Genomic DNA, 27863 nt, shown 5'->3' on the forward strand with positions numbered 1-27863 from the left:
ATTGATGCTTTTGAATTATGGTGCTGGAGGAGACTCTTGAGAGTCCCATGGACTGCAAGAAGATCAAACCTATCCATTCTTAAGGAAATCAGCCCTGAGTGCTCACTGGAAGGACAGATCGTGAAGCTGAGGCACCAATACTTTGGCCACCTCATGAGAAGAGAAGACTCCCTGGAAAAGACCCTGATGCTGGGAAAGATTGAGGGCACCAGGAGAAGGGGAAGACAGAGGACGAGATGGTTGGACAGAGTTCTCGAAGCTACAAACATGAGTTTGACCAAACTGCGGGAGGCAGTGGAAGACGGAGTGCCTGGCGTGCTCTGGTTCATGGGGTCACGAAGAGTCGGACACGACTAAACAACAGTTCCTTAAGAGCGCTATTCCTCATTAGAGACCTCGGAGCGGGATACACGTGCACGTGCTTAAGGCGACTAAGTTGAGTTAAACGCGCTGCCCAACAGCAGCGGCCCTGAAGGGGGTTCCCCTCCTCCTCCTCCTCTTCCGCGCCCTCGAACCGCTTCTCTTTCGAAACTTAGCGGGCAGCTTCCTCACAGGCGCAGCTTTGCGCCGAGCCGCGAGGGGAAAAGAAGCGCGCTTCGGCGTCGCCGGCCTTTCCCTGCCGGCCCCTCCCCGTCGCCCTTTGACTCCTCCGAGGCAGGCGGAGCGGGGGCGGAGGCTGAGGAGACGCCGCCCTCGCAGCGGGAGCAGCAGCAGCAGCAGCAGGCGGAGTTGGCCGGGAGGGGAGACGTGGCCTGGGCCGGCTTCTTTCTTCCTTCCTTCTTTCCTCGCTCTCTTTCCGTTTGCACCGCCGCCATGGCCGCCTCCTCCTCCTCCCACCACTCCACGGCCTGCCTGGCCCTGCTGCTCGGCTGCCTCTCCTTAGGCGCGGGCCCCGCTCGGGCCGAGGGGGCGGAGGCGGGCGGCGAGGCGGACCCCCACGCGCGGCACCTCTACAGCGCCGAGATGCTGCGCCATGGCGCCCAGAGCGCGCCGCACTTCGTCATGTTCTTCGCCCCGTGGTGAGCGGCGGCGGCGGCGGCCTGGGGAAAGGGAAGGGGGTGGGCGCGCGCCCAGGTCTGCTCCTCCCGCTGACGTGGCGGGCCGGAGGGCGGCTGGGGCGGGGGGTCCAGCCGGCTGGGGTGGGGGGCGGCGGAAGCTCCTCCTCCTCCTCCATCATCACCCTCCACCCACTGCCTCCCCAAACGCGCACACGCGTCCAAAGGGGTCTTTTAAAAAGTCTCTATTTGTGGAGAAGTTGGCGGGATCTCGCAGCAGCAGCCCCCTCTTTTTGGAACAGCTGCATCTTCCTGCACGGCAGCGGGTTGGACTAGATGACCCCCCTGGGCCCCCTTCCAACTCTACAGTCCTATGATTCTGTTAATCTAGCTGTGCTGCCTCTGCGCCCTATCATTATTCCTGGGTGCGGTTGGGGAGAGAGCAGGTGCTCTACCACCTCAGGGGCAGGAAACCCGCAAGGAGGTTTTCTTTCCCTGCAGAAGTAGCTGCTGCAGCCTGCCCCCACTTGTGACTTTTACCCTCTGTCCCCAGAGAGAGTTTAATGGCATTACCGTAAGCTGCCCTTCGCCCGTGGGACCCGGCAGGGTATAAATACTAGCCATGTTGGTACCTGTCTTGAGGCAGTGTGCCTCTGAAAGTGGGTCGTTGGGGTGGATGGGCAAGTCAGGAGAGGGCTATCAGCGCTCAGGTCTTGCTTTTGGGCTTCCCACAGGCATCTGGTTGGTAAGAAGAACAGGATGTTGAGACGAGGTGGGCAGGGCTCTTAGGTTGCTAAATGAAGAAGTTCATGGGGCAAGTTATGTCGGATCGATTGGTAGCTGTAATACCCGAAGTAGCTCATCACTTATCTGTGCGTGCATTTTAAGTGCAGGTTTGCTCACGCGATGACCAGCACAGAAGTCGGGTAACTGCGCACACAAATGAGCTATGCATGTGAGAAGTGTACATTCTGGAGTGGAGGCACGCAGAAGATTGCAGAGACAACTTCTGTGAATAGAAAAATGGCAACTTCAGGGTTGCAGATTCGTTCACACATTGCCAGCCTACAGAAAGTTTTAGTATTTTGCCTACATTATTTTTTTAAAAAAGCTTTGCTGTTTTTCAAGTGTCTTAAAAAAGAAACTGAAAAAATATGTATCTGGCCTAACATTAAATAGAGAGTAAAGGGAAAACTAATGGAGGGAAGTATTTGTGCCTTTTATACTTTTTTTGTTCAACTTTTCATAGGCATACAAAGGACCCATAGAAAAATCATTTCCATTGTTGCAGATAAGTCTGTCATTGCTGGATGCCATTCACAGGTCCTAACTGACCAAAGACAAAGCAAAATACACCCACACCCACCCGGAATCTAAACAAAACGGCAGGACATAGCATTTAACCTCTTTCCCCTCTCCTCCCCTCCTTTAATTTGAGCCTAGCTCTACTAGAATTCGGGCCAGAACTTGTTTTACTGGCAGGTCTCAGCTCTATCATTAATAAAATTAATTTTTTTACTCACTGAAAATTCATAAGCAGTGTTGCATAGGCCTCAAATAAAGCCCATGCAAAAGTGGTTTCCAAGCTACTTTCTCTTAAGGCAGCTGAAGCTTCTGCAGTAAATGCAAACAGCTAATTAAGAATTCACATCTTTCCTAGGTCTGTGCCTCAGGGCAAAGAAAAAGGTAAATAGAAAGAGCTCCTTCTGAGACAGAGTCTATATGCACAGATAATCTTGCTCTGAGATGTTAATATAGGAAGTGTTGATCTGTACAGAGCTCCTGGCAAGGCAAAGCAGGAGACTTCTGGCGTCACCCAACCATCTTAATAATTGAGAAGTCTTCAATCAGCACTGAACTGACTTTAAATTTTTATTTTTAAAGGGGTAGACTCCTAGTAGGAATTGCGCTGCAGATCAGGAGCTTAGTCACCACTTGGGTTATGTGGGGGGCAATTTCAAGTAGCTAGCAATGGCCTAGTCAGGTTGCCCCCTTTAGCTCCAGTAGTATCTCTGGTCTCCTGTGTGTCCCCACTTCAAATGTGAGTTTATAGCTAGAAAGATAAACGGGGGAAACATGAAACATTAGCACAGGCTTTCTCCTGGTGTTCCCACCCCTGCCCCCTTCATCCAAATGAGGACTGTGTTGAGTCCTCAGGTAAAGTACTTAATTCGTTCTGGAGGTCCATACTTAACCTGAAACTGTTCTTAACCTGAAGCACCACTTTAGCTAATAGGGCCTCCTGCTGCCGCCGCGCCACCGGAGCACAATTTCTGCTCTCATCCTGAAGCAAAGTTCTTAACCTGAAGCACTATTTCTGGGTTAGCGGAGTCTGTAACCTGAAGCGTATGTAACCTGAGGTACCACTGTAATCCAGAGGTTTTCAATTCCTCTTTCTGCAATACAAATAGGCGTCTTCTGTGGGTGTCTTCACATATACAGCTCATTGTTATAAAGGCAGAACTTGAGCATTTCTTCTGCCATGAGATGTGCAATCTGGGTTTCCCCACCTTCATAACAGGGAAATTTCCCTTTATCATGGGAAACCAGGGAGTTGTTGGACTTCCAAGTCCTATCAGCCCCAGCTATCATAGCCAGTGGTCAAGGATGCTAGGATTTGAGTTTAGCAACACCTGGAAGGCCACAGGTGTTGCACACCTGCATTATGTGTTATACTTGAGGCATGAAAAGATTAATTATCCTTTGTCTTTCTCCACACATGCCTTGTGGTAGCCAGAGGGACACTTGGTGGGGTGGGGGTGGAATTTCCCTATGTGTGCAAGTGATCCCGTACTGGTTGTAACATTTGCAAATAGTCATTATGTGACACACATACTCACACACACCCCAGTCATTGAGTTCATGGTCTTCCCTCGTTTTCCAAGATGCTTCTGGGTACACATCTAGGTCTGTGACCATAATTGATCAATTCATTCAAGCTGGCTTGCTAGAGGGTAAATCATAATGTGAGCTTTGGCCTTTGCAAAATTGCTCTGACGGGGACAAAGGAACCCTGGGAAAGGAATGAGTGGACTATACATCTCTCTAATGCACAATACAGTAATGCCAGACTTGTGTGGTCTTGCACCAATCAGTGTGGAAGTAAAACAGGCCGACTATAAATAAAGGGATGATTTCTGCACACTTGGGGGAAGTCTTTGAAAATGGATACTACTTTGTAAAATAAAAAGAAATGTTGGGAAGCCCTAAAGCAGCTCAATTTTGATTTCTAGGACCTGTGGAATGTTGACAGTATCGGTTTAAAAAAAATAGAAGAAAATGGAGGGAGATGGAATTGGTCTGCTTGAGCTCCTAACCACTTATAGATATCCTGGATTAAGGTCAGGGTGACACATATTGTGAGGTTAAAGAAAAGTGCCTTTCCTACACTACATTGGGAGGTTTTACAGAGTATACCTGATGCTTCTTGTCCAGTGATGGTGTTGATCAGGCTTCCTCAACCTCTGCCCTCCAGATGTTTTGACACTACAATTCCTAGCATCCATGACCACTGGTCCTGCTAGCTAGGGATCATGGGAGTTGTAGGCCAAAAGCACCTGGAGGGCCGAGGTTGAGGAAGCCTGGTCTTGATTGAACTTCACATCAACTTGATGATTTTCTTCAACATTCACACTGTTTGCTGTTGAAATGCATTCTTATTCAAAGCAGCATTATTATGTTTGGGATCCAAAGAAGTACTTTAGACACACTCTTCATCTCTTTGAACAAGTAACTAACTAATGTCAGAACAAATGCTTAAAACTGCTGAGTGTTTGTCAAAAGTAATTATTAATAATAGTAGTAATAATAAATGTTTGAGGCACATTAGTTGCTAGATACAGCGGTTTGCACATTTTGGGAGTCCTTTCCATTGTATCAAGTTTTGTGCAGGAAAACTGCTGTCTCTCATGGAATTCTTGCAAGATGCTGAGGTTTCTGGGATGTTCTAGGCTATATATCATTTCTCAACACTGTTAACTCGCGTGAACTAAGATTGCATCAAGTACACTCCCTTGGTGGCACCCCATCAGTAACAGGAGATGAGAAATCTTTTAGAGAATCTTTCCGGCCATTATTGAAAATACCTATAAGCTTCCAAGGAACCTGAGTGCTTCCCCAGAACACGGTTTGAAAAACATCAACTGTGAAACCTGAAATCGGACCAAAGCCCAGCTCCCGGGCTTCTGCGTGGTTGAAAATGGAGATTCTAAACCATATGCAGATGATTTCAGTATTCCCTGTAACAAAGGAAAATGAATTCATTAATCTTCTTCTTTTTTTACCCCAGGTGTGGGCACTGCCAGCGCCTGCAGCCAACATGGAACGATCTTGCAGACAAGTACAACAGCATGGAAGATCCACAGGTCTATGTCGTCAAAGTGGACTGCACTGCGGATACGCCACTGTGCTCTGAGTATAGTGTCAGAGGGTACCCAACGTACGTTTAAAGTTGCATTAACGTTGCATCCGTTAATTGTTCTGCGTATCTCCTTAAGGCCCATGCCAGCATGAGGGGGGCGGTTGCTTTTGAGTGCTTATAGTGTAGCATTGTGGTGAAATGCTAAATGTCAGCAGGCTCGTCTTTTTTGCCAAGTGCATGGAATGTACTGTATTGTGTATTATACATTAGATTCTGTTTCTGGGAAGGACCAGAATCCTCTTTTCCCCTGTTTTGTGAACAGACCTTCTACCTAGCAGCAGCCCATGTAGCAATCACAGTCATTGTTTTAAAAAAGCCCTCTTAATATTGTTGCTTTATTTTCTTAAATTAATATCCTGCCTTTGTTCTGTTATGGAACTCAAGGCAGCATTTATGAGGTTCTTGGGAAATCTTCCATCTAGGCACTTAGGCTAGGTGATAATATCAATATATCATCCAAAACTGGTTTGATGTCCATATCGTGACATCAGTTTCATAATTTTTGACCCTGGCAATATATCTTGAATCATGATGTGTCTCTCTGTCTGTGTCTGTGTCTGTGTGCTATTCAAAAATCACTATGTGGGGAACACTGAAGTCAGCCAGTGCTTCTCTCGATTCCTGCAGCCCTTGTTAACTCTGCTGGCTCAGCTCTCACCTGCCTCATTCAGGGGACAGCGAACCACAAGAGCAGGCAATGGCAAAAATCATGATGCAGGAAAAACCGCGAAGCCAGAAAATGCCTCTCCTAGGCACTGCCCAGACCTGCTTAGCTTCAGCGTGGTTGGTGGGCTTATGTGCCATTGGACTGTACCATGGGATTATGTACATACATATTTGCACAAGGAAATAAAAGCAATGGGCTGTATTCAACTAGCTTCTGCTCAGAGTAGACCCATTTAAATTGATAAACCTACGTTAGCCATGCTCATTAACTTCAGTGGATCTAGACTGAGGAGTACTAGCACTGAAAACCTTCCAACATTCTGTTTCTGTTTCCTCCTTGCTCCTCTTGGGTTTTAATGAAAAGTGCAGTGAGCACACCCATATGTTTGCCTGTGCATGGATAAGAGGAACAGCTGTGCAAATGTGCCAAGGTGATGCAAAGGTCTTATAGCTAGCAGAAGGTGGTTGAATTGCTCCGGTAGGTTGGGGCGAGAGGACCACACCTCATCTGGTATAGTAATTACTGAGCATTTCCTTTTCCAAGGCCTGTGTTCATTTGCTAAACCAGGAAGAAACTAATTGACGACACCCTGGAAGCTTCTTGGCAAGGGTAGCCTGTTAGATGATTCTGCAGATATAGCCTCTCTTTGATGAGCTCTTCCCTGTTGTGGGGCGTATATACCCACAGCCTGGGCAGGCTGAATTTGCATGAGGTCGGCAGGTTCTTGATTTCATACTTGCCGTGAATTATCCAACGCTTTATTGGCAAACGGCAGGTAACCAGGACTCCTCACTCGACGTGTATGGGCAGATAGTGATGAGCCTCTGGCCTAAGTTTCTTAACGTTTTTTTCACTTTAGATTTCTTAATATGCTGATATCAAAGGTTTCATAAGAAGACAGGTGTAACATTCAACAGTAGTCATAATGGGCTCTTTACTTGTAGTGTGAGAATCTAGCCTTGCAGTTGGGCTTGTAATACATATCTTGCAAGTTTAAACATGCGATTGGCTCTGTCGCTTTATGTTTCAGGCATGCTGTCCTCAAATATATACGTGTGTGTGTGTTTATAAGCAGAGTTTATATCAGTAAACGCAGGTGGTGCTGTGGTCTAAACCACTGAGCCTCTTGGGCTTGCTGATCAGAAGGTCAGCAGTTCGGATCCCCGTGACAGGGTGAGCTCCCGTTGCTCAGTCCCAGCTCTTGCCAACCTAGCAGTTCGAAAGCATGCCAAACAAAGTGCAAGTAGATAAATAGGTACCGCTCCGGCGGGAAGGTAAATGGCGTTTCCGTGCGCTGCTCTGATTGGCCAGAAGCGGCTTAGTCATGCTGGCCACATGACCCGGAAAAACTGTCAGTGGACAAATGCTGGCTCCCTCGGCTTGTAAAGCGAGATGAGCACCGCAACCTCAGAGTCAGGGGTCCTTTACCTTTTTTTGCCCTTGACATTACCAAGAAAAAGCAACACAAGCAATTTTAAAGCAGTTGCAGAACTGCTCCATGAATTGTTTGGGTGGAGGTGCAAATATGCTAGTGACGTCACAGGCGCTAATCTATAGTTTGTTTTGGGTACAGAAGGTGATACTGTTACGTTTTCACAGCAGTGAAAGGGCATTCAAACTATCTGCATCACAGTTAGATTTGAAGCTGTCTTCAGTTTTTGCAGAGAAATTGTGACCTTGGAAAGCCTAGTGCCATGCTACTGAAATCAACACAACTGTGAAAAATTAGGATTAAAGAGACCACCCTGAGGAAGGTTCTCTGAGCTGGGACATGACGGGAAAAGTACAGTCGTTTTCAGAATGTTTCGACATCGCATGACCTTTAAAACATTTGCATTTGTTGTCTTGCATTTGCAGCCTGAAACTGCTTAGACCAGGCCAAGAAGCTGCAAAATACCAGGGACCTAGAGACTTTCAGTCGCTGGAGAACTGGATGCTGAAGACACTAAAAGAAGAACCTGCTGTAAGTGATCAAAGAGTCCTTCCTTCTTTCAGGAGACACAAAATAAAATGCCATTCAAATTGTTTTTTGTTTGTTTTTAAAAGAGTGCAAATACAGCATATCAGTTGCTGAATTATAAGGGGAGCCCATAGAAGGCCAGAAGGCCATACGTTTTGCATTTCCCCCCTTAGAGAATGTGTTAGAAAATAAAGAACGGATGTGATGTGTCTAAAATTGGACAAGATGAAGGTCTGGGGCCTTGTGTTATCCTACCTCTTCCTTTAATGATTTGAGCTGGGCAGTGATGAACAGCCATCAATAATGTCCATGTTTTTAAAAACCAATGCCATTCACATTGAAGGGAAATGGTAGCTGAATGTGGGTATTATTATTTTTTTATCCTTCATTCCTACACTGAACCAAATGCAAGCTCTCCTGGTTAGGTGTGGGCTAAGGAAGTAAAGTGGTTGAACTTAGAGCTTTACACACACACACACACACACACACACACTCTCACCCTGCAGCCCCACAACATGCCCTCAGTGCTGCTGCTTCTGCTGCCAGCATTGCTTTGTTTTTTTCTTTGAAAGTTGGCTGCCTCTCATTTGTTGCTCTAGGAAAATAAAATTTATTGATCTGCAGACATAACATACAGTGTGTGGGGGGGGGGGGAATAATTCCATGCAAGAAGTAGTTACATTTGGATGGGTTGCATGAGTTTTGTTACGAATGTGTATATAGCACTTTAGCTTATAGGTGTGTACTTTTATCTGAAAATGCGAACGAGTGTTGTCATGTTTGCAGTTGTGAGTATAACCACAAACTTATACTTGCGGTTTCATTATGCATGCAGCTATATAACCAGCTGTGTCTGTCTTGAGATACAATAGCGTTGTTAATGTAATTTTCCTTTGTATGATAGGAGAAGAAGTCTGAACCAGAGTCTCCCAAAGACCCGGAATCGAAGCAGGGTCTATATGAGCTCACATCAGCTAATTTCAAAACGCATGTTGCAGAAGGTAACTTGATAGTTATTGCTGCAAATCCTTCCTTTTTAAAAAAAAAAAAATGCTCTTTATATTTAATAAATTTATGTAACAGTGGTACAGTATCCCATAATGAATAGGCTATCTAATGAATCTGTGTAGCAGAAATGAGATTTCATCTTGAGAGTTCCTGGGTCACAGCTCAAACATTGCAAACTAATGACACTTGCCATGTTTTGAATGTTCATATCCCAAGTTTTGAAGCCAAGTTACAAATCAACCTCATGCCCTCTGCATGTAGCCACTACAACAGCTCATTTCACGTAGGCAAGTGAACAAAGGACAGCTCAATTGGTAGAGCATGAGATTCTTAATCTTGGGGCCATGCGTTTGATCCCCACATTGGGCAAAAAGATCCCTGCACTGCAGGGGGGGTTGGGCTAGATGACCCTCGTAGTCCCTTCCAACTCTACAATTCTGTGTTTCTATGAAATCAGGAAGGTTTTAGTTAATGGTTTCAGAGCAAGCCTGAAACCGTGGTTGGATGTTGGCATCGTGCCCTGCATTGTTCCAAAGCTATAAACCATAGTTTCCCAGTTCGGATGCAACTGAAGACTTCCTGACTTGTTCACTGGTTTGTGTGAAGGGGAAAGCGAAGAGGCTGTGAGCAGCCAGGTCCTCCTTGCAAGCTTTCTATAGGCATCTGGTTGGCCACTGTAAGAAAAGAATGCTGGACTAGATGGGTCTTTGGGATGATCCAGCGTGGCTCCTTTTGTGTCCTTATGGAGGCAGAAGGCCTACGTTCAGCTTACTAAGATGAACTGTAATCCTCAGAACTCGGCTGTTAACCTGTTGCTACCCAGGACCTGATGCTTGCCAACATACGTCCAGGGCAGGTGGAGATTGCTCTGAGCCTTCTTCAGACCCAGTGGTTCAAGGAAAGGCCTTTTCCCATCCTTGTTGTTCTGGCACCTCCAACAAACTTTCTCCACTGAGAACTCCAAAAAGTCCATCTGATAACCTTTCACCTGCTGATAACCTCGAGGCTTGCAAGACTCAGAGGAGATGACGTTTTAGAGGAAACATTTTGGAATCAAGATGCTTTAGCAGCCTTGTGCCATGGGTGGCGCTGTGGTCTACACCACTGAGCCTCTTGGGCTTGCCGGTCAGAAGGTTGGTGGTTCGAATCCCCACGACGGAGTGAGCTCCCGTTGCTCTGTCCCAGCTCCTGCTAACCTAGCAGTTCAAAAGCATGGCAGTGCAAGTAGATAAATAGGTACCACAGTGGCAGGAAAGTGAATGGCGTTTCCATGCGTTCTGGCTTCTGTCACGGTGTTCCGTTGCACCCGAAGCAGTTTAGTCATGCTGGCCACATGACCCAGAAAGCTGTCTGTGGACAAACGCCAGCTCCCTCAGCCTGAAAGTGAGATGAGCACCACAACCCCACAATCACCTTTGACTGGACTTAACCTTCCAGGTGTCCTTTACCTTTTACCTTTAGTAGCCTTGTGTAAAAAAAGGAAAGTGCTGCATGAAGTTTTTGACTACAGTGTAGTAGAGAGGGGATTGGGGAAGAAGGTCAGGCAAGGTTACCTTGCTTATCTTACCAAGGTTTCTAAGTGGTTATGCTTGGGGACGTATGGAGGAAGTGACTGGGAGCTACAGGTGGGAGCGAGCCCCCTGTTTCACACAGGGCAGCTGTGTGATGCTGGGATCAGGATCCCCACCTCTTGAGATTGGAAACCCAGTCATGGCAAAGAGTAGCAGTACACCTTCAAGTGTTGTTTGTCTGCATAAAGACAGATACTTAATCACTGCTGAAATGAGTGAACTGAGCCCTGTTTATTTACATACGCCTTGTTTTGTTTTGTTTTTAGGCAATCACTTTATCAAATTCTTTGCCCCCTGGTGTGGCCACTGCAAGGCCCTGGCGCCAACTTGGGAGCAGTTGGCCCAGCACCTTGAAAATTCGGGGACTGCCAAGATCGGCAAGGTAGGCTTCGTTTACAAGGCCTTAAATTGAACATTATGTACTTGGACAGTAACATCTATGATGGGAGAACGCTGTTTGCTCCATTAACCTGCAATTAACTTCATTTACTCTGCGGTATAATACTCCTGGCAGTCCATTTGAACATCTCGGTTTTTAAAAAAAAATCTGGTGCCTTGCTTGTTTTGCTGGAACCTGCCCACAAAATATTTATCTTACCTGTGTGTATGTCACAGGGCAGCTTACTCATTTAAAACATTTGTACCCGGCCTTTCCACATTTTAAAAAATAACATAAAAATACAGTGGTACCTCTGGTTATGTACTTAATTCGTTCCGGAGGTCCGTTCTTAACCTGAAACTGTTCTTAACCTGAGACACCACTTTAGCTAATGGGGCCTCCCGCTGCTGCCGTGCCGCTGGAGCACAGTTTCTGTTCTCATCCTGAAGCAAAGTTCTTAACCCGAGGTACTATTTCTGGGTTAGCGGGAGTCTGTAACCTGAAGCGTATGTAACCTGAAGTGTATGTAACCCGAGGTACCACTGTAAAAATCAGGACAGTTAACAGCAAAATCAAACAAATTATCTGTTACAGAAACAGTAAGTAGCAAACTGCTTACACAGGACGGATTCTTACTCTTCGTGGGCAAGTGAATGAGTGGTTAATAGGAATATAGCCATACCAGGGCCTTGTTATTTTAAAGAAGGAAAAGGCAGGGTCCCTACAGCTTACTTTTATGATGATGGAGCCCTTCTTTCCATCTTCAGGCAGATGTGTGTGGGTGTTGGAACAACTTCAGCTAACTATAAAAACAGGAGTGTAGTCATATTGTTAGCTTTCTGGTGGAAAAGATTGCTCTCCCAGCCTGAAATGTTCAACTGGGTGCACGGTTAATAGTTTAGACGAAATAAAGTATTCGGGGTCTTTTGGGAGACAAACTGCACATGACATTGGAAGGAAAGTCTGATACTTATTTTGTGTGGGGTTTTTTAAAAAAAAAATCAATATTTTCATTTTGTATTTCTAAACCAAGAGCAAGTTTGGAAGGGGGCAAATAAATGCTTGTTGAAAGCAACGCAGACAAGTGTTCTGCCTGCCTTCAAAAATATTGAGATGGATCCACACCAAGCCTGTTACACTTTAAACCCACTGAAATCAATTGGATCTAAACTTGCCGAAACTTAACTTTCCTCATTGATTTCAATGGAGCTACAAAGTGTAATGGATTTCGGATGTAATCCTAACCCCGTTTACCTGGGAATAGGCCCCATTGAGTTCCATTGGACTTACTTCTGGGTAAAGTCCGGGCTAGGATTGTGCTGTTCCTCTGGAACCAGGCCACTGTGCGAAGTGTTTGCAATTTTGCTTTTCAAAGGTGTTTGGACTGCTGTTCTCTGACGTCTCCGTTTCCCCACCCCTTATTTCACGCTGGTTAGCTGGTAGTGTTGCTCTCAGTGCTGGCCCTACTGCACATTGTCCTCGTCATCCCAATTTAGTTTAAGTTCTTTGTCATGTTGGTGTTGGTTTGCCTTGATTCTCATTCTCATTTACTTTCCTGCAGCTATCGAATAAGCCACACTACTTGGTTTCTTCCTCTGAATTTTCTCTCTCTCTTCTTGCTCTTCCAGTCTCTCCAGTTGACTGCTGCCGTGGATGCTCTTTCTTAAGTCATTCACTAGCCTTTTCTCACTCCTCCCACCTTGAAGGTTGTAGTGGCAAGTCATCTGTTCTCATCTTCTTGCTTGTTCCAGATTCTTGATTCCCCCTCTTCTATCTCTTGGGTGGCGCTGTGGGTTAAACCACAAAGCCTAGGATTTGCCAATCAGAAGGTCGGCGGTTCAAATCCCTGCAACGGAGTGAGCTCCCATTGCTCGGTCCCTGCTCCTACCAACCTAGCAGTTCAAAAGCACGTCAAAGTGCAAGTAGATAAATAGGTACCGCTCCGGCGGGAAGGTAAAGGCGTTTCTGTGCACTGCTCTGGTTCGCCAGAAGTGGCTTAGTCATGCTGGCCACATGACCCGGAAGCTGTACGCCAGCTCCCTCGGCCAATAAAGCGAGATGAGCGCCGCAACCCCAGAGTCGGTCACGACTGGACCTAATGGTTAGGGGTCCCTTTACCCTTTACCTTTATCTATTGTTTCCAACATAAGAAGAGCCTGCTGGATCAGGCCAATGGCCCATTTAATCCAGAATCCTGTTCTTATAATTGTCAACCAGATGCCCGTGATAAACCCACAAGCAGAATTTGAGCACAGGAGCACTCTCCCCTCCCCTGGTTTCCAGCAACAGAGGCAGAGCATTGCCATCATTAGTAGCCTTTGATATCCTCCCTGAATTTGCCTAATCCTCTTTTAAAGCCATCTAAGGTTGGTGGCCAGCACTGTCTCCTGTGGCAGTGAGTTCCGTAGTTTAATTGTGTGTGTTCTTTTCACTGCTCCTTTTACTTTGTGGGCTGCTGTGATCTATCACCATCCTGTTCATCCCCGTCCGACTTTTGAGTACAGTACTGGCTTACTTTCCTCCTTTCTTCCCTTCCAATTCTTATTCCTGTTGGTTTCACTTTACAAATTAACCCTCATTCTGATAAATTTGTGCTCGGCATTTTCTCTGATTCCCTCATTCTGCCACTCTCACTTCTCGCATCTCCCATCCATTCTGCTGTTTGCATCTTAGACCTTGTCTAATCATTCCCTACGAATGGCTGTGCATGCCATTGCTTATGCCGCCAAAGCAGTGCCACTCATGCACAGCTTTTGATGAGGAAAGGCAGGTAAACAAGGGGTTTAAATAAATACATAAACCACCCTGCAATAGCTGCAGGTTTAGGAAACCCCCCAGTTTTTGCAGAAGCACCCAAAAAATGATGGTGGTGGGGAACCCTAAGAGGGGACTAACAGCTTTCATTTGTTGCTTAGCAGGCAACAAATGCTGACTGAAAGCTGGGAGAAAACTGAGATGAGGGAACAGAGTGGAAGAGGGGCTGGCTGAATGGAGCAGTGAACAGGAGCTCTTCTTTCTGCAACGTTTACCCCAGGCACCTTAGCCTTTCTTCTCTTCCTTCTCATGCTCCTTTTGCTTCTGGGTCAGAGCTCCTGGATGCCCCTGGACCAAATTTGACTTAATTCTAATTTAATGCTTTCATCTTATCCTTCTGCTAACCAAGCTTACTTCTTTCACTTTCTTCAGTCTTCAACTTCTCCATCCTTCTAGCATCGGTTTCCTACTTCATGCTCATCATTATCCTTCTCCTCTGCTGTCCCTTCATCAGTTTCTTGTAATAATTTTGTCCAATAGTTTATCGATTTCTGCTGTTCATTACACTCTAGTTCTGCCTGTATTCTTCATCATCATCATCATCATCATCATTATCATCATCACTGTTTTTTACCCATCTTCTCTGCTTTCATTTCCTTCTGTTGCTTTTCTTCTTCCTTCAGTCCTTTTGACCCAGTACCCCCCTTCCTTCCTTCCTTCCTTCCTTCCTTCCTTCCTTCCTTTTTTCCACAACAAATACTCCATCTGTTCTTTCCTCTCTAATTCTATTTATACGATCTGAAGAGAAACCAGAGTATCGTTTGAATCTTGTTCCATTTTCAGCCTTTAACTTTCTTCTCACCATTCCCTGTTGTGCTTTAAACTTGCTCTGTCTTCTCCCAATGCCCCCAGAGCCTATTTGAGGGCAGGGCAGGAGTGGGGAGCCCAGTTGCACAAGTGCCCTGTTGCTTCCTTGCTCAGGGCTTCCACTGACACGGCTTGTTAGGTAAATCCTGCCCTGTGGTTCCCCATTTTTATTTTAACCCCCCTTTGAACCCCTCACCTCCTTTCCATTTCTATCTTTCTTTTGTTATCCAAAGTACTTGAACAACAGCACCCACGTTTTCTTTTTACAACAGTTCCTTTTCCAGGCTGGTATTCAACATCTGCATTCTATTGAGACGGCCCTATATAAAACCCTCTTGCTCTCATTGATCTTGCCTCATGTTTTGATACAGTTGATCCCTCTCTGCTCCTTAGTCCTCGGCGTTATTTGGGGGTTTGTTGATAACTCTCCTTTCTTGGCTTCCCTCCCATCGTGACTTGTCCTTTTAAAGCTTCCTTTAATGGCACTCTTCTTTCTCAGTTTCCTCTCTGAACTGGTGTCTGCTGAGCTCAGTCCTTAAGTCCTTTCCTTGGCCTATTTACTCTTACTCTTGAAATTCTTTTGTTACACGGTGCAGTCCAACTCTGCCTTTCTCTTCCTTTCTCGCTGTGTTCCTTTCTTCCCCCTTACAAAAAAACATCTCAAGAGCCTTGCTGGGTCAGCCTGAGTGTTCATTAGCCCAGCAGCCCTGTTTCCAAGGGAGACCCGCCAGGTGCCTTCAGGAAACCTAAAGCTGGCCATGAAGGCAAGGACCCTCCCCTGTTTTGTGCTTCCAGCACCTGCTTTTCAGAGCCAATACTGCCTCCTAACACCAGTCTGTCTAATGCTTCCAACTGTCTTCTACTGGGATGTTGGATCATTATCGCAAACACTGTATACAAAGGATGGAATTTGTCATGTTTCCCCTTAAATCACCTTTCCCCTTCTCTTTCTCTTTCAGTCAGCAACTTCACTCTTCAGTCTTCTCAGCAAGTTAAGAGGCTGGGCATTGTCTTTGATCCTTCTTTCTCTTGCTTGGCTCACATTACTGCTCTAGCTGAGGTCTGTCGGTTCTCTCTTTTATAATACTTTTTTTAAAAGCACCACACACACACACACACACACACACACACACTGATCAATTGGTTCTACCTAAGCCCTTATACTCTCCCTTTTATGCTGCAAGGGTTATTGTAATGCTTCCCTCACCAATCTCCCCGTCTCTCTACTTAAAACTCTTCTCAAAACTCTACCCTCCATTCCCAGCTCTTCTGCTCATTTAACTTTTTGTTTGGTTGTGTTTCAATCATGTTACACCTCTGTATATTCCTCTTCTGTGTTTTTATCTTCACTGGCGTCGTCTATTGGCCCCACAAGTCTTTTTTGCGTCTCTCCACATTTCTACTCCTGCTTTCTGTTTTCCTCCTGGGTCCTTCCATTCATCGAACCTATTAAGCTGTCCGTTCTAGCTATGCACTTTGTCTCTCTTGCAGCTTCTAAGGCATGGAACTCCTTCCCCATTACATATATGACCTCATATGTTTTCTTGCATTCCCCTCCCCCAAATTCATTTCCTTTGATTATATTTTTCAGGTTTTATTATCACTCCTTTTACTTCGTTTTAGTTTATAGCATGTTTTCATCCCTTCGTCCCAGGTCTCCTCTTCTTTCGTTCTGTGGTTTTTTAGATGCAACCCCATGGGCAGGGAAATGGGCCCAGTATGTTTAGCTTCTTTATATATGTAATCATGGTGACACCCTTCAGCAGTTCTCTCTCTCTTTTTTGCACAGCAGCGAGAGTTAAATATTTCAGCGCACCTGCTGACAGCTTATACCTTTACTTTGTGAAATTCACAATGGCCTTTTTACTTGATACTTGTGTGGTGTTTCAGGTGGATTGCACACAACATAATGAAGTCTGCTCGGAAAACCAAGTGCGCGGTTACCCAACCCTCCTTTGGTTCAGAGGAGGAGAGAAGGTGAGGTTATTATGAAACTTGCCCCTTTTATTCCGTTTCCTATGTTTATGTGATGGGATTGATTACGTCACTTTCAGGCCTGCCCTGGAATGGACTGTGAACGCCCGATGGTGTAATTTGTGAAAGTGAATCTTAATGTAGCCACAGGTCATAGGAGCTGGGAAATGCCGAGTAGAACAAACATGTCGTTTTATGCACACACACAAATATAATGCAAACACACACATATATAAAATACCTCCAGCCTCCACTACTGAGCTCCCGTTTTCACAGAGGAGGTGTTTCAGAGCACTTGCCTTAATTCCTGGCCCTTCCTGTTCAGTTATTGCTCATTTGAAGGGGCGACACAAGTTTTAAAAGGAGCTGAAGGCAGAGGGCCTTCTTGGTAGTGGCGCCCGCCCTGTGGAACGCCCTCCTGCCAGATGTCAAGGAAATAAACAACTATCTGACTTTTAGAAGACACCTGAAGGCAGCCCTGTTAAGGAAAGGTTTTAATGTTTGATGTTTTATCGTGTTTTTAATATTTTGTTGGGAGCTGCCCAGAGTGACTGGAGAAACCCAACCAGATGGGTGGGGTATAAAGAATATTATTATTGCATGGATCGTGCCTTTAGCGCTCCCCCAGTAGTTGCACAGCTCCTTTCAAGTTCCCTTGTGTTCAGGGCCTCCTATACTCACTGAAGCTCCTCACACCTTTTAGAATCCTGCTAACTCAGGGTTCTAGACAGAGATGTGAAATTTCCAGAAATTTTGAAGCTGCTTTTTCCTCACAGGGTGGTTTTGTTTTGTTTTGTTTTGTTTTTTTGTGGACAGGTAGGTGGAAATTTTTTTTTGGGGGGGGGAATAGGGGAAATGCAAAGTTTTATATTCTTTTTATAAGGAACTCTTAACTTACTGAAACTCTCACTTTGTTACTCAAGATGCATTAAGATTTGCAAGGATCTCTTTCTTGGCAAAAAGCAAAAAACTTAAGCTGTGGAATTCAATAAACCAAGCTAATGAATTGGTAGGATGATATAGATATGTAGCAATGAGTGCTTAAACGTGAACATCTTCAAACGGGAATTCAAGAAAGGTTTGCTAAACTAAATAATTCACATGTTGTCGTTGTTGTTTTGTAGGTTGACCAATATAAAGGAAAGAGAGATTTGGACTCTTTGAAAGAATATGTAGAATCCCAGCTAAAAGACGCCAAAGAAGCCTCAGGAGATGCTAAACCTACAGAAGCACCGTCACCACCTAGAGAAGCAACTCCAGAAGAAGAGGTAAGTCCTAAATCAGGGATCAGCACACTTTTCCAGCAGGGCGCCAGTCCACTGTTCCTCAGACCTTGTGGGGGGCTGGACTATATTTTGAAAATAATAATAATAAATGAACGAATTCCTATGCCCCACAAATAACCCAGAGATGCCTTTTAAATAAAAGCACACATTCTACTCATGTAAAAACACACTGATTCACGGACCGTCTGCAGGCTGGATTGAGAAGGCAATCGGGCCACATCCGGCCCCCAGGCCTTAGGTTGCCTACCCATGTCCTAAATAATACCTCTTAAATGTTTTTCCCAAACTCTAAAAATTATTCTTGCGATTTTGCTGTCATGCCTCCACTAGGGTTCTGGTTATAACACTTGATCAGAATTTGCAATAAAGCTGTTGTTGCTTTTTAAAAAGTGTGTGTTGACTGCTGTGCACAGGGAGCTGTGCATTCATGTAAACGTGCACAAACATACGTACATATGTCGCTATACTGTGTATATCAGGTTCGTTTCTGAATGAAATGGTTCCTGGCCTCTCATCCTTTTGTGTTTAAGGATAATATATGGATAGATAATATATGTAGCTAAATAGAGAGGTGTTCCCTTCCTATTGGATGGTATATGTTACATTTCCTGTAGCCCCTTTCTCACTTAAGTCACCATCCTTGTGACATCACAGCTTGTTGCCAGGACAGAGGTAGTCATGATCAGATTCTGCCCTGTTTTGGGTTGGCACAGCAAGAAGGCAGGGAGCAAATGGAGGGGGACGATGGGACTAAAATAAAACAGGAGGTGCTGAACAAGGAATTTGAATCCAGAAAATTAAAATGATAGTGATGTCCATTTAGGCTGCAGTACTCATATGAGGGATTTTCAAGGAGTGCTTGCGCAGATTGCTTTTAATTAGCTCCTCAGTGACTGTAGCTGCATTTGTGTCTCTGAGTGCCACCCTTTTCCCCCTTCCAATGGCTCTCACCTGATGGTAGATGAACTGCAGGGAAAACAATTGGCCTGGCCCACCAAGGGTGCTTTGTGGAGGGGGAAGCAAACTCGGGATGTATTGAAAAGCCTCATGTATTGGGTAGAGATTGGGAAATCTCCACACTGTGGCATTTGTCATATATGTGTGGCATGGCTTCCTCTATGCACCCCTTTTTCTTAATACAACATCATAGCAGTGGCGAGAGACTTGTATCACTTCCAAGTATGTTTGAAGCCGCTTGACTTTCACCTCCCTTTCCTTTGACAGGGCAAAGTCCTTTCCCTCTCTGAAAAAGACTTTGATAAAGAAGTGTCTCAGGGGATCACCTTCATTAAGTTCTACGCTCCATGGTAAGTTTTCTGCATGAGGATTTTATTGATTGCTAGATCAACAAATGAAGTGAATAGACAATAGATTGCAGGCATTTGAACTTTTTGTTTCTGTGCTGTTGCTGCCGTCGTTCTCCTCGCTTACTTATTTCCGCCTTTAGAGTAGAATAATTGTGACCTTATTTACCTGTTGGTAGCATTTATCCAGAAGTGTAAACTAGATTCCATCTGGGAGGTATTCTTTGCCTCCTTGTCTTGTTAGAGATGAGCTGGAGGTACCCCTGGCAGACCGTTAATTTGCTGGCTGTTTAGAGTCTACATGCTAAATCAGGCCTAGCAAACTGCATGAAGAGGTCCGCCTACCCCTGTCAGATTAGCCAATGGCAGCACCTCTACCTGTTGCAGAAGGGCTTCTCCTCTTTCTTTCATGCTGCAACTGCTGGGAGGTCTTACCGGTCAGGAAACGGAAAGGACTTTGCGTCTAGCAGTGGTGGTGCGCAAGAGGAAAGAGAGGTGCCTTTGAAAGTTAAGCAAGGGGGTATCTTCTCTATCGCAATGCCGTGCTGCGAAGATCCTCCCCTCCTGCAGTTGCACAGGAAAACCACTCTCTCTGCTCTTCAGAGATGGCTCCCTGAAATGCAGAGAAAGCACTGTGTTTCCACTGGAGAGGACAGAGATATTCCTCTCCTGCTAGCGCAGTGTTGCAGTGGTCAGAGAAATGGCTGCCTTAGCACCGTAGTGATTGCCAGAGAGGAAGTTGTTTTCCTCCCTTTCCTCTCTACTGTGTTATGCTGTGGTGGAGAGGAAAGTTCTACTTTCCTTGCCCTTCTTCCTCTTCTACTTTGATTCGTGTCTCAAATCTTTAAAAATACATTTTACACATGCCCAAATCCTCCTGAGATTGTCCTCCTAATGTACTCGTTCCCAGGCCTTTGCATTGGATGTATTTGATTTCAGGCCATAACAGTCTCAAGATTTTGCATGTATGACATTTTGTACGTCTTGCTTTATAACATACGATCCTGCCTAAGCTGATGCTAAAAAAGAATTCTTCTGTTCATGCTACATAGAACCCCAGAGGTTTAAGCATGTTTTATTGGGGGGGAGGGGTATCAGATCTGATTTAATTGCCATAGGTACACAATCAGTACTATGAGGTTGGGGTCTGGTTCACATACATGTAAGTCAGTTTCGCAGAGCTTCATTACACTGAAATATGAATTGCTTATATTGAAAAACATTGAGTTGGTTCCTCAACTGATTTCACCCAGTCTAAGAATGACACAGTCAAGAACCAACCCGTTCTGTCTGATGGACTAAAGTTCAGTTGTTAGAGTTATACCCCACTTCTCCACTCACATCACAGCAAACAAAATTGCCAGGCAAAAGTTCTGTTAGATCGGTGGTGACTTACTGACAGATGTGTGCTTGCTGTAGTCGTTGCGTGATAAATATGGTGTGTGGATCGGCCCAGAGACTGGCTGAAGACCACCTAGTGACTTGATGGCCAAGCATGGATGTGAAAATTTATTTAACTATGGAAGTGGTTCGGTTCTTGATCTCATGCAGTGCTAGCTCCACCATACTGTCCTGTGGTGTCTTTGCTGGCTCCTGGAGACTTCCCGTCTTCTTATCCTATGCTATTGCTGATAGTAGGGAACCCTGGAGTTTGGGAAAGTTGTTAGCAATATGACACGTAGGTTGTCCCTGTGCAATTCACCCACCAAGCCTGCCACTTAGCAGGTGGCACTTAGATGAATGGCATTAGGGGAAACTGGTCTGGTCTTAATTATTTACAGGTGAGAAGAATACATGTGAAAGAGAGGAGATACCTGTAGAATTCACTGAGCTCTTCTGCAAATCTTAGAGCAGAGCTGCATTCCAAATATAGCTTCCATTCTCTCCTGACTTCATTCTAAAAAGAGCCATGCCACAAGGATGCTAAATATCCAAAAGTGAGGGCTGCGTTAAAGATATTCTAAATGCCACCTGACCAAATCCACTCTCATTTGGCAACAAGTTGTTTCCATGAAAAGCTTCAGCTCAGGCTAATGTTTACTACACAAATAGCCAGTAGCCTATTCCTGGCCAGCTAAATTGTGTACACAATTATAGTTCATTGTATACAAATTGACCTTTTTCTCTTGCATGTCAGCTGTTTTATGTTTGGCTAAGCAACCGCTAGTTCTCTGAGGTCTCCTTTTGCCCTTTACTTTGTTTTAAGTAAATATTAACATTAAACTGAACGACAAGTAAAAAGCCCATCTCATCTTAATAGTTTTCAGTACATATGGTCAGTAGCCCTCTTAATACACACCCTGTATATAGTAAGAGACCTTAAAAATGATTCCTTTTGTTTCCTAAGGCAGGGAGCAGGTTTTTAAAATTTTTATAAGCAGTGCCTTGAATCAGCTACTGACTGGGAAAGTAGTGCGGAACTTAATGTCACAGCAGTGATAGATCAAAAATTGATTTATGTGCATAGGCTGATTTCAGCTTGATGGCTGCCAGTTTGCTATAATAACAGGGATAGTATATTCATGCACCGAGTTGGTTTGCAGGTTTATTCCAGAGCAGCTTACTGTGGACATGCTGTGGCCACAATTTAGTAAGTGTTTAGACTCTTTGCAGTGGAGCATCAGTGGAGCATCAAAGTGCTTCGCTTGTGACTGGATTGCATGCCATGTTGTTACATAACACAGACTGGGTGTTCCACGGGAAGCAGGTCTGTTGCAAAACACAATCCTGCATCTGCCCCTATGCAAATGTGACTGGAACATTAGATGGGCATTTGGATTGGCAGAAAACATTAACCATCCCACTACTTGCCCGGTTACTCTGCTGCATCTTAAGATAATTCTGTTGCTTGCCAGGCAAGTTATGGGATGCAGGGAGGAAATGAGGAAAGCGGTAACCTAGCCACTTCCTCATATATAACCTCACAATATTTGGACCCTCTTTGGTTTATGGAGGCAATTTTTAAATTTATGAATCTGTTACAACAAGAATGGACCAGCAACAGAGGAATAAATCTTAGGTTTTTCTGGCGAGGTAACTTAAAGGGTTGGGGCACTAGCTGTGCTAGAGTTGTGATTTTGAAATAGACCTACTTCTAGAATAACAAAGACACTCCTACTCCTCCTCTAAAAAACACCACCATCTTTTTTGAGCTTTTTTGAGAAGTGATGGATAGTAGCATATTTTGAATTTTAGCCTCACTGTTGTATAAACAACACGTCAGAGGTGGAAACCTTGCTTTATTGCTTTCTGAGTTTCTGAGGACATTTGCTTCATTGAATTCAGCAAGAACCTACTTAGCAATAGGTGGGTTTAGGGCTGTGGCTTCAGAATTGTTTGCTCAAATGGTACGTTATTTCCTAATTTGATGACTATGAGACATCATCTCCCCAACTTTAAGGAAACCTAGGTTGTTAGAGGAGGGCACATTTACATCACAACAGAAAAAGATGAATTATCAGTGGGGTTTCCCCCCTTTAAATTGGTAGCCAAAATTAAGTTTATTGCTGTCTCCGTCCCTTTCACAAAGCCCTTGGAAAGCAGTAGAGTCTCGTGCTGCTCTTCAAGGAGACCTGCACCCTCCTAAGGAATGAGGAGGGCAGGGGCTCTTCCTGACCTTTTGCCGAGCCTTGCCTCATCAAATGTGGGACAAAGTGTTATTTGTAATTTTTGGATGAACGAGTGCTGCCTAAGCATGGTTGAAGTAGATACAACTCAGTGTTTTTTGGTGTCGTATGACTATTGAAAATGATCCAATGTCTCATGATTTTTCTTAATTTGTGCTTTTTATTTGAGATTCTGGCTTGAAAAGTATTGTTTCGTACTTTAAAAATGCTACTTAAAAGAAACAAACCTTTGTTATATATTGAAATCAACATAGGGATTTTTTATTTATTTAAAAAATGATATATGCTTTCATGCTAATCCCTCCCCCCAGGTGCGGTCATTGTAAAAACCTGGCTCCCACTTGGGAGAATCTCTCAAAAAAGAACTTTCCAGGACCAGTAGATGTCAAGATAGCAGAAGTTGACTGCACCATGGAACGCAATGTCTGCAATAGATTTTCCGTAAGTATGGAAGCTAGATGACTTTATACTGTGTTTCTGCTTAATTGTTGAAATTGCAAGTGTGTGGCTGCTTGGTTTACAGTTAACATTCCAAAGTACCATTTTTTTTGCTCTATAAGACTCACTTTTTCCCTCCTAAAAAGTAAGGGGAAATGTGTGTGCGTCTTATGGAGCAAATGCAGGCTGCGCAGCTATCCCAGAAGCCAGAACAGCAAGAGGGATTGCTGCTTTCACTGCACAGCGATCCCTCTTGCTGTTCTGGCTTCTGAGATTCAGATTTATTTTTTCTTGTTTTCCTACTCCAAAAACTAGGTGCGTCTTGTGGTCTGGTGCGTCTTATAGAGTGAAAAATACGGTAACTAGTGTCTGCTACAGGGAAGAATGTGTACAGACTCTTTTCACTATGGCTTGTGTGAAAAGACATGAGCTAAAGCTGAGGAGTTTCTACATAATGTGCTTGTTGTACCTGCTTAACCGCACTATGTGTGGTCAGATGTGGTTCTGAAACTACAGTGGTACCTCCAGTTGCAGAAAGGGTCCGTTCCGGAGGTATGGTCGGATCCCAAGGTTTCCGCAACCTGAGGACTGCTGCTGTGCATGAAGCAAAACCCGGGTTTGCCACTTTCGCATCCCGAAGTTTACGTAACCAGAGGGTTACATAACCGGAGGTACTACAGTGGTGCCCCGCAAGACGAATGCCTCGCAAGACGGAAAACCCGCAAGACGAAAGGGTTTTCTGTTTGCGAGTTGCTTCGCAAGACGAATTTCCCTATGGGCTTGCTTCGCAAGAAGAAAGCCCATAGGGAAATCTCCGGGGACCTCTTTTAAATGCTAGTGGTGGGGAGCAAAGCCTTTCCCCCCCCCCCTCCGGCCTTCAGAAGAGGTCCAGGAAGGCGGCGGGGGCCGAAAGGATTTGCTCCCCACCGCCAGCATTTTAAAAGCAGTCCGGGATAGCAGGGAAACGCTTCCCGCTATCCCGGACGGCTTTTGAAGGCAGGCGGGGGGGGGGAGCAAAGACTTTTGCCCCCCCCGCCGGCCTTCAGAAGAGGGACCTCTTCTGAAGGCCGGTGGGGGGCAAAAGTCTTTGATCCCCCCTGATCTCAGCGCGCGCAGGCTTCGCATGCTGGCAACTCCCCGCAAGCAGCGGGAGCGCTCCCGCTGCTTGCGGAGAGGTCCGCGAAGCCTGGTCGCGCTGATCTCAGCGCACGCAGGCTTCGGCATGCTGGCAACTCTCCGCAAGCAGCGGGAGCACTCCCGCTGCTTGCAGAGAGGTCCGCGAAGCCTGTCCCGGACAGCTTTTGAAGGCAGGCGGGGGGGGAGCAAAGACTTTCGCCCCCCGCCCGCCTTCAGAAGAGGTCCTGGACCTCTTCTGAAGGCGGGTGGGGGGCGAAGGTCTTTGCTCCCCCCTGCCTGCCTTCCCGGGAGAGCGGAGAAAGGCAGCGTGTTTCTCCGCTGTCCCGGATGGCTTTTGAAGGCAGGCGGGGGGGAGCAAAAATTTTCGCCCCCCGCCCACCTTCAGAAGAGGTCCTGGACCTCTTCTGAAGGCGGGCGGGGGGGCGAAAGCCTTTGCTCCCCCCGCCTGCCTTCCCGGGAGAGCGGAGAAAGGCAGCGCGTTTCTCCGCTGTCCCGGACGGCTTTTGAAGGCAGGCGGGGGGGAGCAAAGACTTTCGCCCCCCGCCCACCTTCAGAAGAGGTCCAGGACCTCTTCTGAAGGCTGGCGGGGGGCAAAAGTCTTTGTCCCCCCTGCCTGCCTTCCCAGGGGCTTTTAAATCGCCCCGGACAGCGGAGAAGTCCTCCGCTGTCCCGGGTTTTTTTAAAATGCTGGGGGTGGGAAGAAAAGCCCTTGTCCCCCCCCCCCCCAGCCTTCAGAAGAGGTCGGGGGATAGACTGTCCCCGGACCTGGTCTGAAGGCGGTTTCCATAGGAACGCATTAATTGATTTTCAATGCATTCCTATGGAAAACCGTGCTTCGCAAGACGAAAAACTCGCAAGAAGAAAAAACTTGCGGAACGAATTAATTTCGTCTTGCAAGGCACCACTGTACTGTACTGAATTTAGGGTGTGGCTGTGGGGACGCTTTGAAAATGGAGGAGGTAATCTCCAAAGCCCCACTGCACATACAGAGTTCTCAGTGTAGCCTTGATCATGACCAAGCTCCTTCATTCTGACCGTGCTTGACCAGAAACCTTTTCCTAATTAAACTACATACTGATGGGGACCACTTTTCTGGCAGGGCTGGGGGAGTTGAATATGTTCTCTGTATGTTAAAGGTATTTGCCCTCTCCTGGCTATCTCCAGCTGTTGTTTAACTTCAACTTAAAGCACCTTGCAATCCAGTTGTGTTGCTGAGAGATGAGGAGGAGGGAATCAAATCAGTCCTGATGAGAAGTTTGTGGGAAGGGAAGCAGGAAGCAACAAGGAAGGGGGTGCCTTCCTGCTGTATGGAGATACCTACTGCCTCTTGCTGCTTTTTTCTTTTCACAAATCTCTGACAGCTCCATGCACCAGGGGCTTCCTCCTGCCGGAGGAGGGAGGAGACTCTTGGGCCACATGCACACTACACATTTAAACCAGCACTGGCACTGAATTGGGCCCCAGATTATGGGTGCCCAGCAGCGTCTCTCTCAGCACCTCCCAGAATTCTTTGGGGGAAGCCATTAAAGGTTTGAAGTGGTATCAGAGTGGTTTAAATGTGTGTATATATGTGTGTGTGTGTGTGTGTGTGTGTGTGTACACACACACACACACACACACACATATATATACATATACATATATATACATATAGTGTGGCCTTTGGCGAAGCTTGAAAAACAGAAGGAAGAGACTAAAGCCCAATTTAATACTCCTCAGCAATACGAGCAGTTCTTGAGGTGCTTTAAGCTAAAGTTGGAGAACGTTTGAAGAGAGAGATTATCTTAATTTACAGAACAATTGGCATAAGCGTACCTTCCACTCAGGAGATTAAGCAACCCCAACTACTTACTGTATTTTTCACCCCATAGGACGCACCAAGTTTTTTGGGGGGAAATAAAGAAAAAAAAATTATTTCCCCCCAGGCGCTTGTGGGGCCGGCAGCAGGGAGAAGCGCTCTTCTCCCCGCCGCCCGCCTTCAGACCAGGTCCGGGGACAGCGGGAAGACGCGCTGCGCCTCCCAGCTGTCCCCGGAGCTTGTGGGGCAGGCAGTGGGGAGAAGCGCTCTTCTCCCCGCAGCCCGCCTTCAGATCAGGTCCAGGGACAGCGGGAAGACGCGCTGCGCCTCCCAGCTGTCCCCGGATCTTGCGGGGCAGGCAGTGGGGAGAAGCGCTCTTCTCCCCGCCGCCCGCCTTCAGATCAGGTCCGGGGACAGCGGGAAGACGCGCTGCGCCTCCCCACTGTCCCCGGAGCTTGTGGGGCTCGCGGTGGGGTCTCCCCGCCGTCAGCCTCCAAACCACTTCGGGAGACAGCGGGATGGCGGCGTTCCGCCTCCCTCTGTCCCCCGACCTTGTGGGGCTGGCGCTGGGGTTCTCCTGAAGCCTGGAGAGCGAGAGGGGTCGGTGCGCACCGACCCCTCTCCCTCTCCAGGCTTCAGCGAAAGCCTGTATTCGCTCCATAGGACGCACACACATTTCCCCTTCATTTTTGGAGGGGGAAAAGTGCGTCTTATAGGGCGAAAAATACGGTACTCTGTCTTATTACAGGCCTTCTGCTAATTTGCTCATGTTATGAACATGAGGCCACCTGTTGAAACTCCCTTCCGTCCAGCAATGACATAATATATATAACAGATTGTTTTAAGTTCTGAGCTTTTCTAAAGAGGAAATCTGGAGGGGGTGGGGGAAGTACAGGTTGGCAAAGATAATATGTGGGCACCACAAAAAAAAAAAAAGAGAGATTCCAAGCAGTGCCATGCCCACTATAAACTGGCCATATGGAAGAGCCTTCTACTTTTGAGTCAGGACATACAGGATTGCAGTTGCTTTCTCACCTACATTCTTTTCTCTCCTTATGAAGGTTCGTGGCTACCCAACACTGATGCTTTTCCGTGGTGGGGAAAAAGTCACTGAGCACACTGGAGCCAGAGATCTTGAAACACTGCACAACTTTGTCCTGGGGCAAGCAAAGGATGAACTGTAGAAAACATCATCTGTTTGGATACTGCTCCTCAAGCTGTGTCTGTCCAGTAAACAAGGGAGTTGAATCAAGGTGTGCTGGTACCAGATTTCCAATAGTGGTCATTTGGGAAACTGAATGTACTAAAATGTGGTATCCCTGTGTGTGTTTGTTTCCTCTAAAGCCCTACTGTGCTGAGCTTAAGGGAAGCTTACAACAAGCAATCATAGTTCAAATTGGAAACAGTTTTCATTATTAGTTGTGTTAATGAACTTCCATTTTGTCCTGGTAGTCAGTTGCCTATTTGTATCTAAAACCAGTAAGGAAAGGTTAAAATTAAGGGGGCCTGGTAGATGATGGCAGTTTACATCAGTTACGAACTTACTACATGCCTGGACCTTTGCAAAACTGCACATTGTAAACCATATTTGAGGCAAATCAGTGCTTTTTAAATGTCTCATCAATAGAAACGTCAAAGGAAAACAAACACACACACACTTTGGAAAGACGCCCCTGACC

The 27863-nt window shown here is 46.0% G+C and overlaps 1 protein-coding gene across 1 annotated transcript; it reads left to right on the forward strand.

Annotated features, from left to right (window-relative positions):
• Positions 1 to 700: 700 nt before the first annotated feature.
• TXNDC5 (thioredoxin domain containing 5) lies at positions 701 to 27635 on the forward strand. Its single transcript, XM_028737759.2, has 10 exons — positions 701 to 1019; positions 5284 to 5433; positions 7940 to 8045; positions 8947 to 9043; positions 10888 to 11003; positions 16512 to 16598; positions 17720 to 17863; positions 19106 to 19188; positions 23123 to 23252; positions 27246 to 27635. The coding sequence occupies exons 1-10, from the start codon at positions 814 to 816 to the stop codon at positions 27366 to 27368; spliced, it is 1242 nt and encodes a 413-aa protein (XP_028593592.2). The 5' UTR covers positions 701 to 813; the 3' UTR covers positions 27369 to 27635.
• The last annotated feature ends 228 nt before the right edge of the window (positions 27636 to 27863 follow it).

The sequence above is a fragment of the Podarcis muralis genome, chromosome 8 (genome assembly GCF_964188315.1).
Source record: "Podarcis muralis chromosome 8, rPodMur119.hap1.1, whole genome shotgun sequence".
Lineage (NCBI taxonomy): Eukaryota > Metazoa > Chordata > Lepidosauria > Squamata > Lacertidae > Podarcis > Podarcis muralis.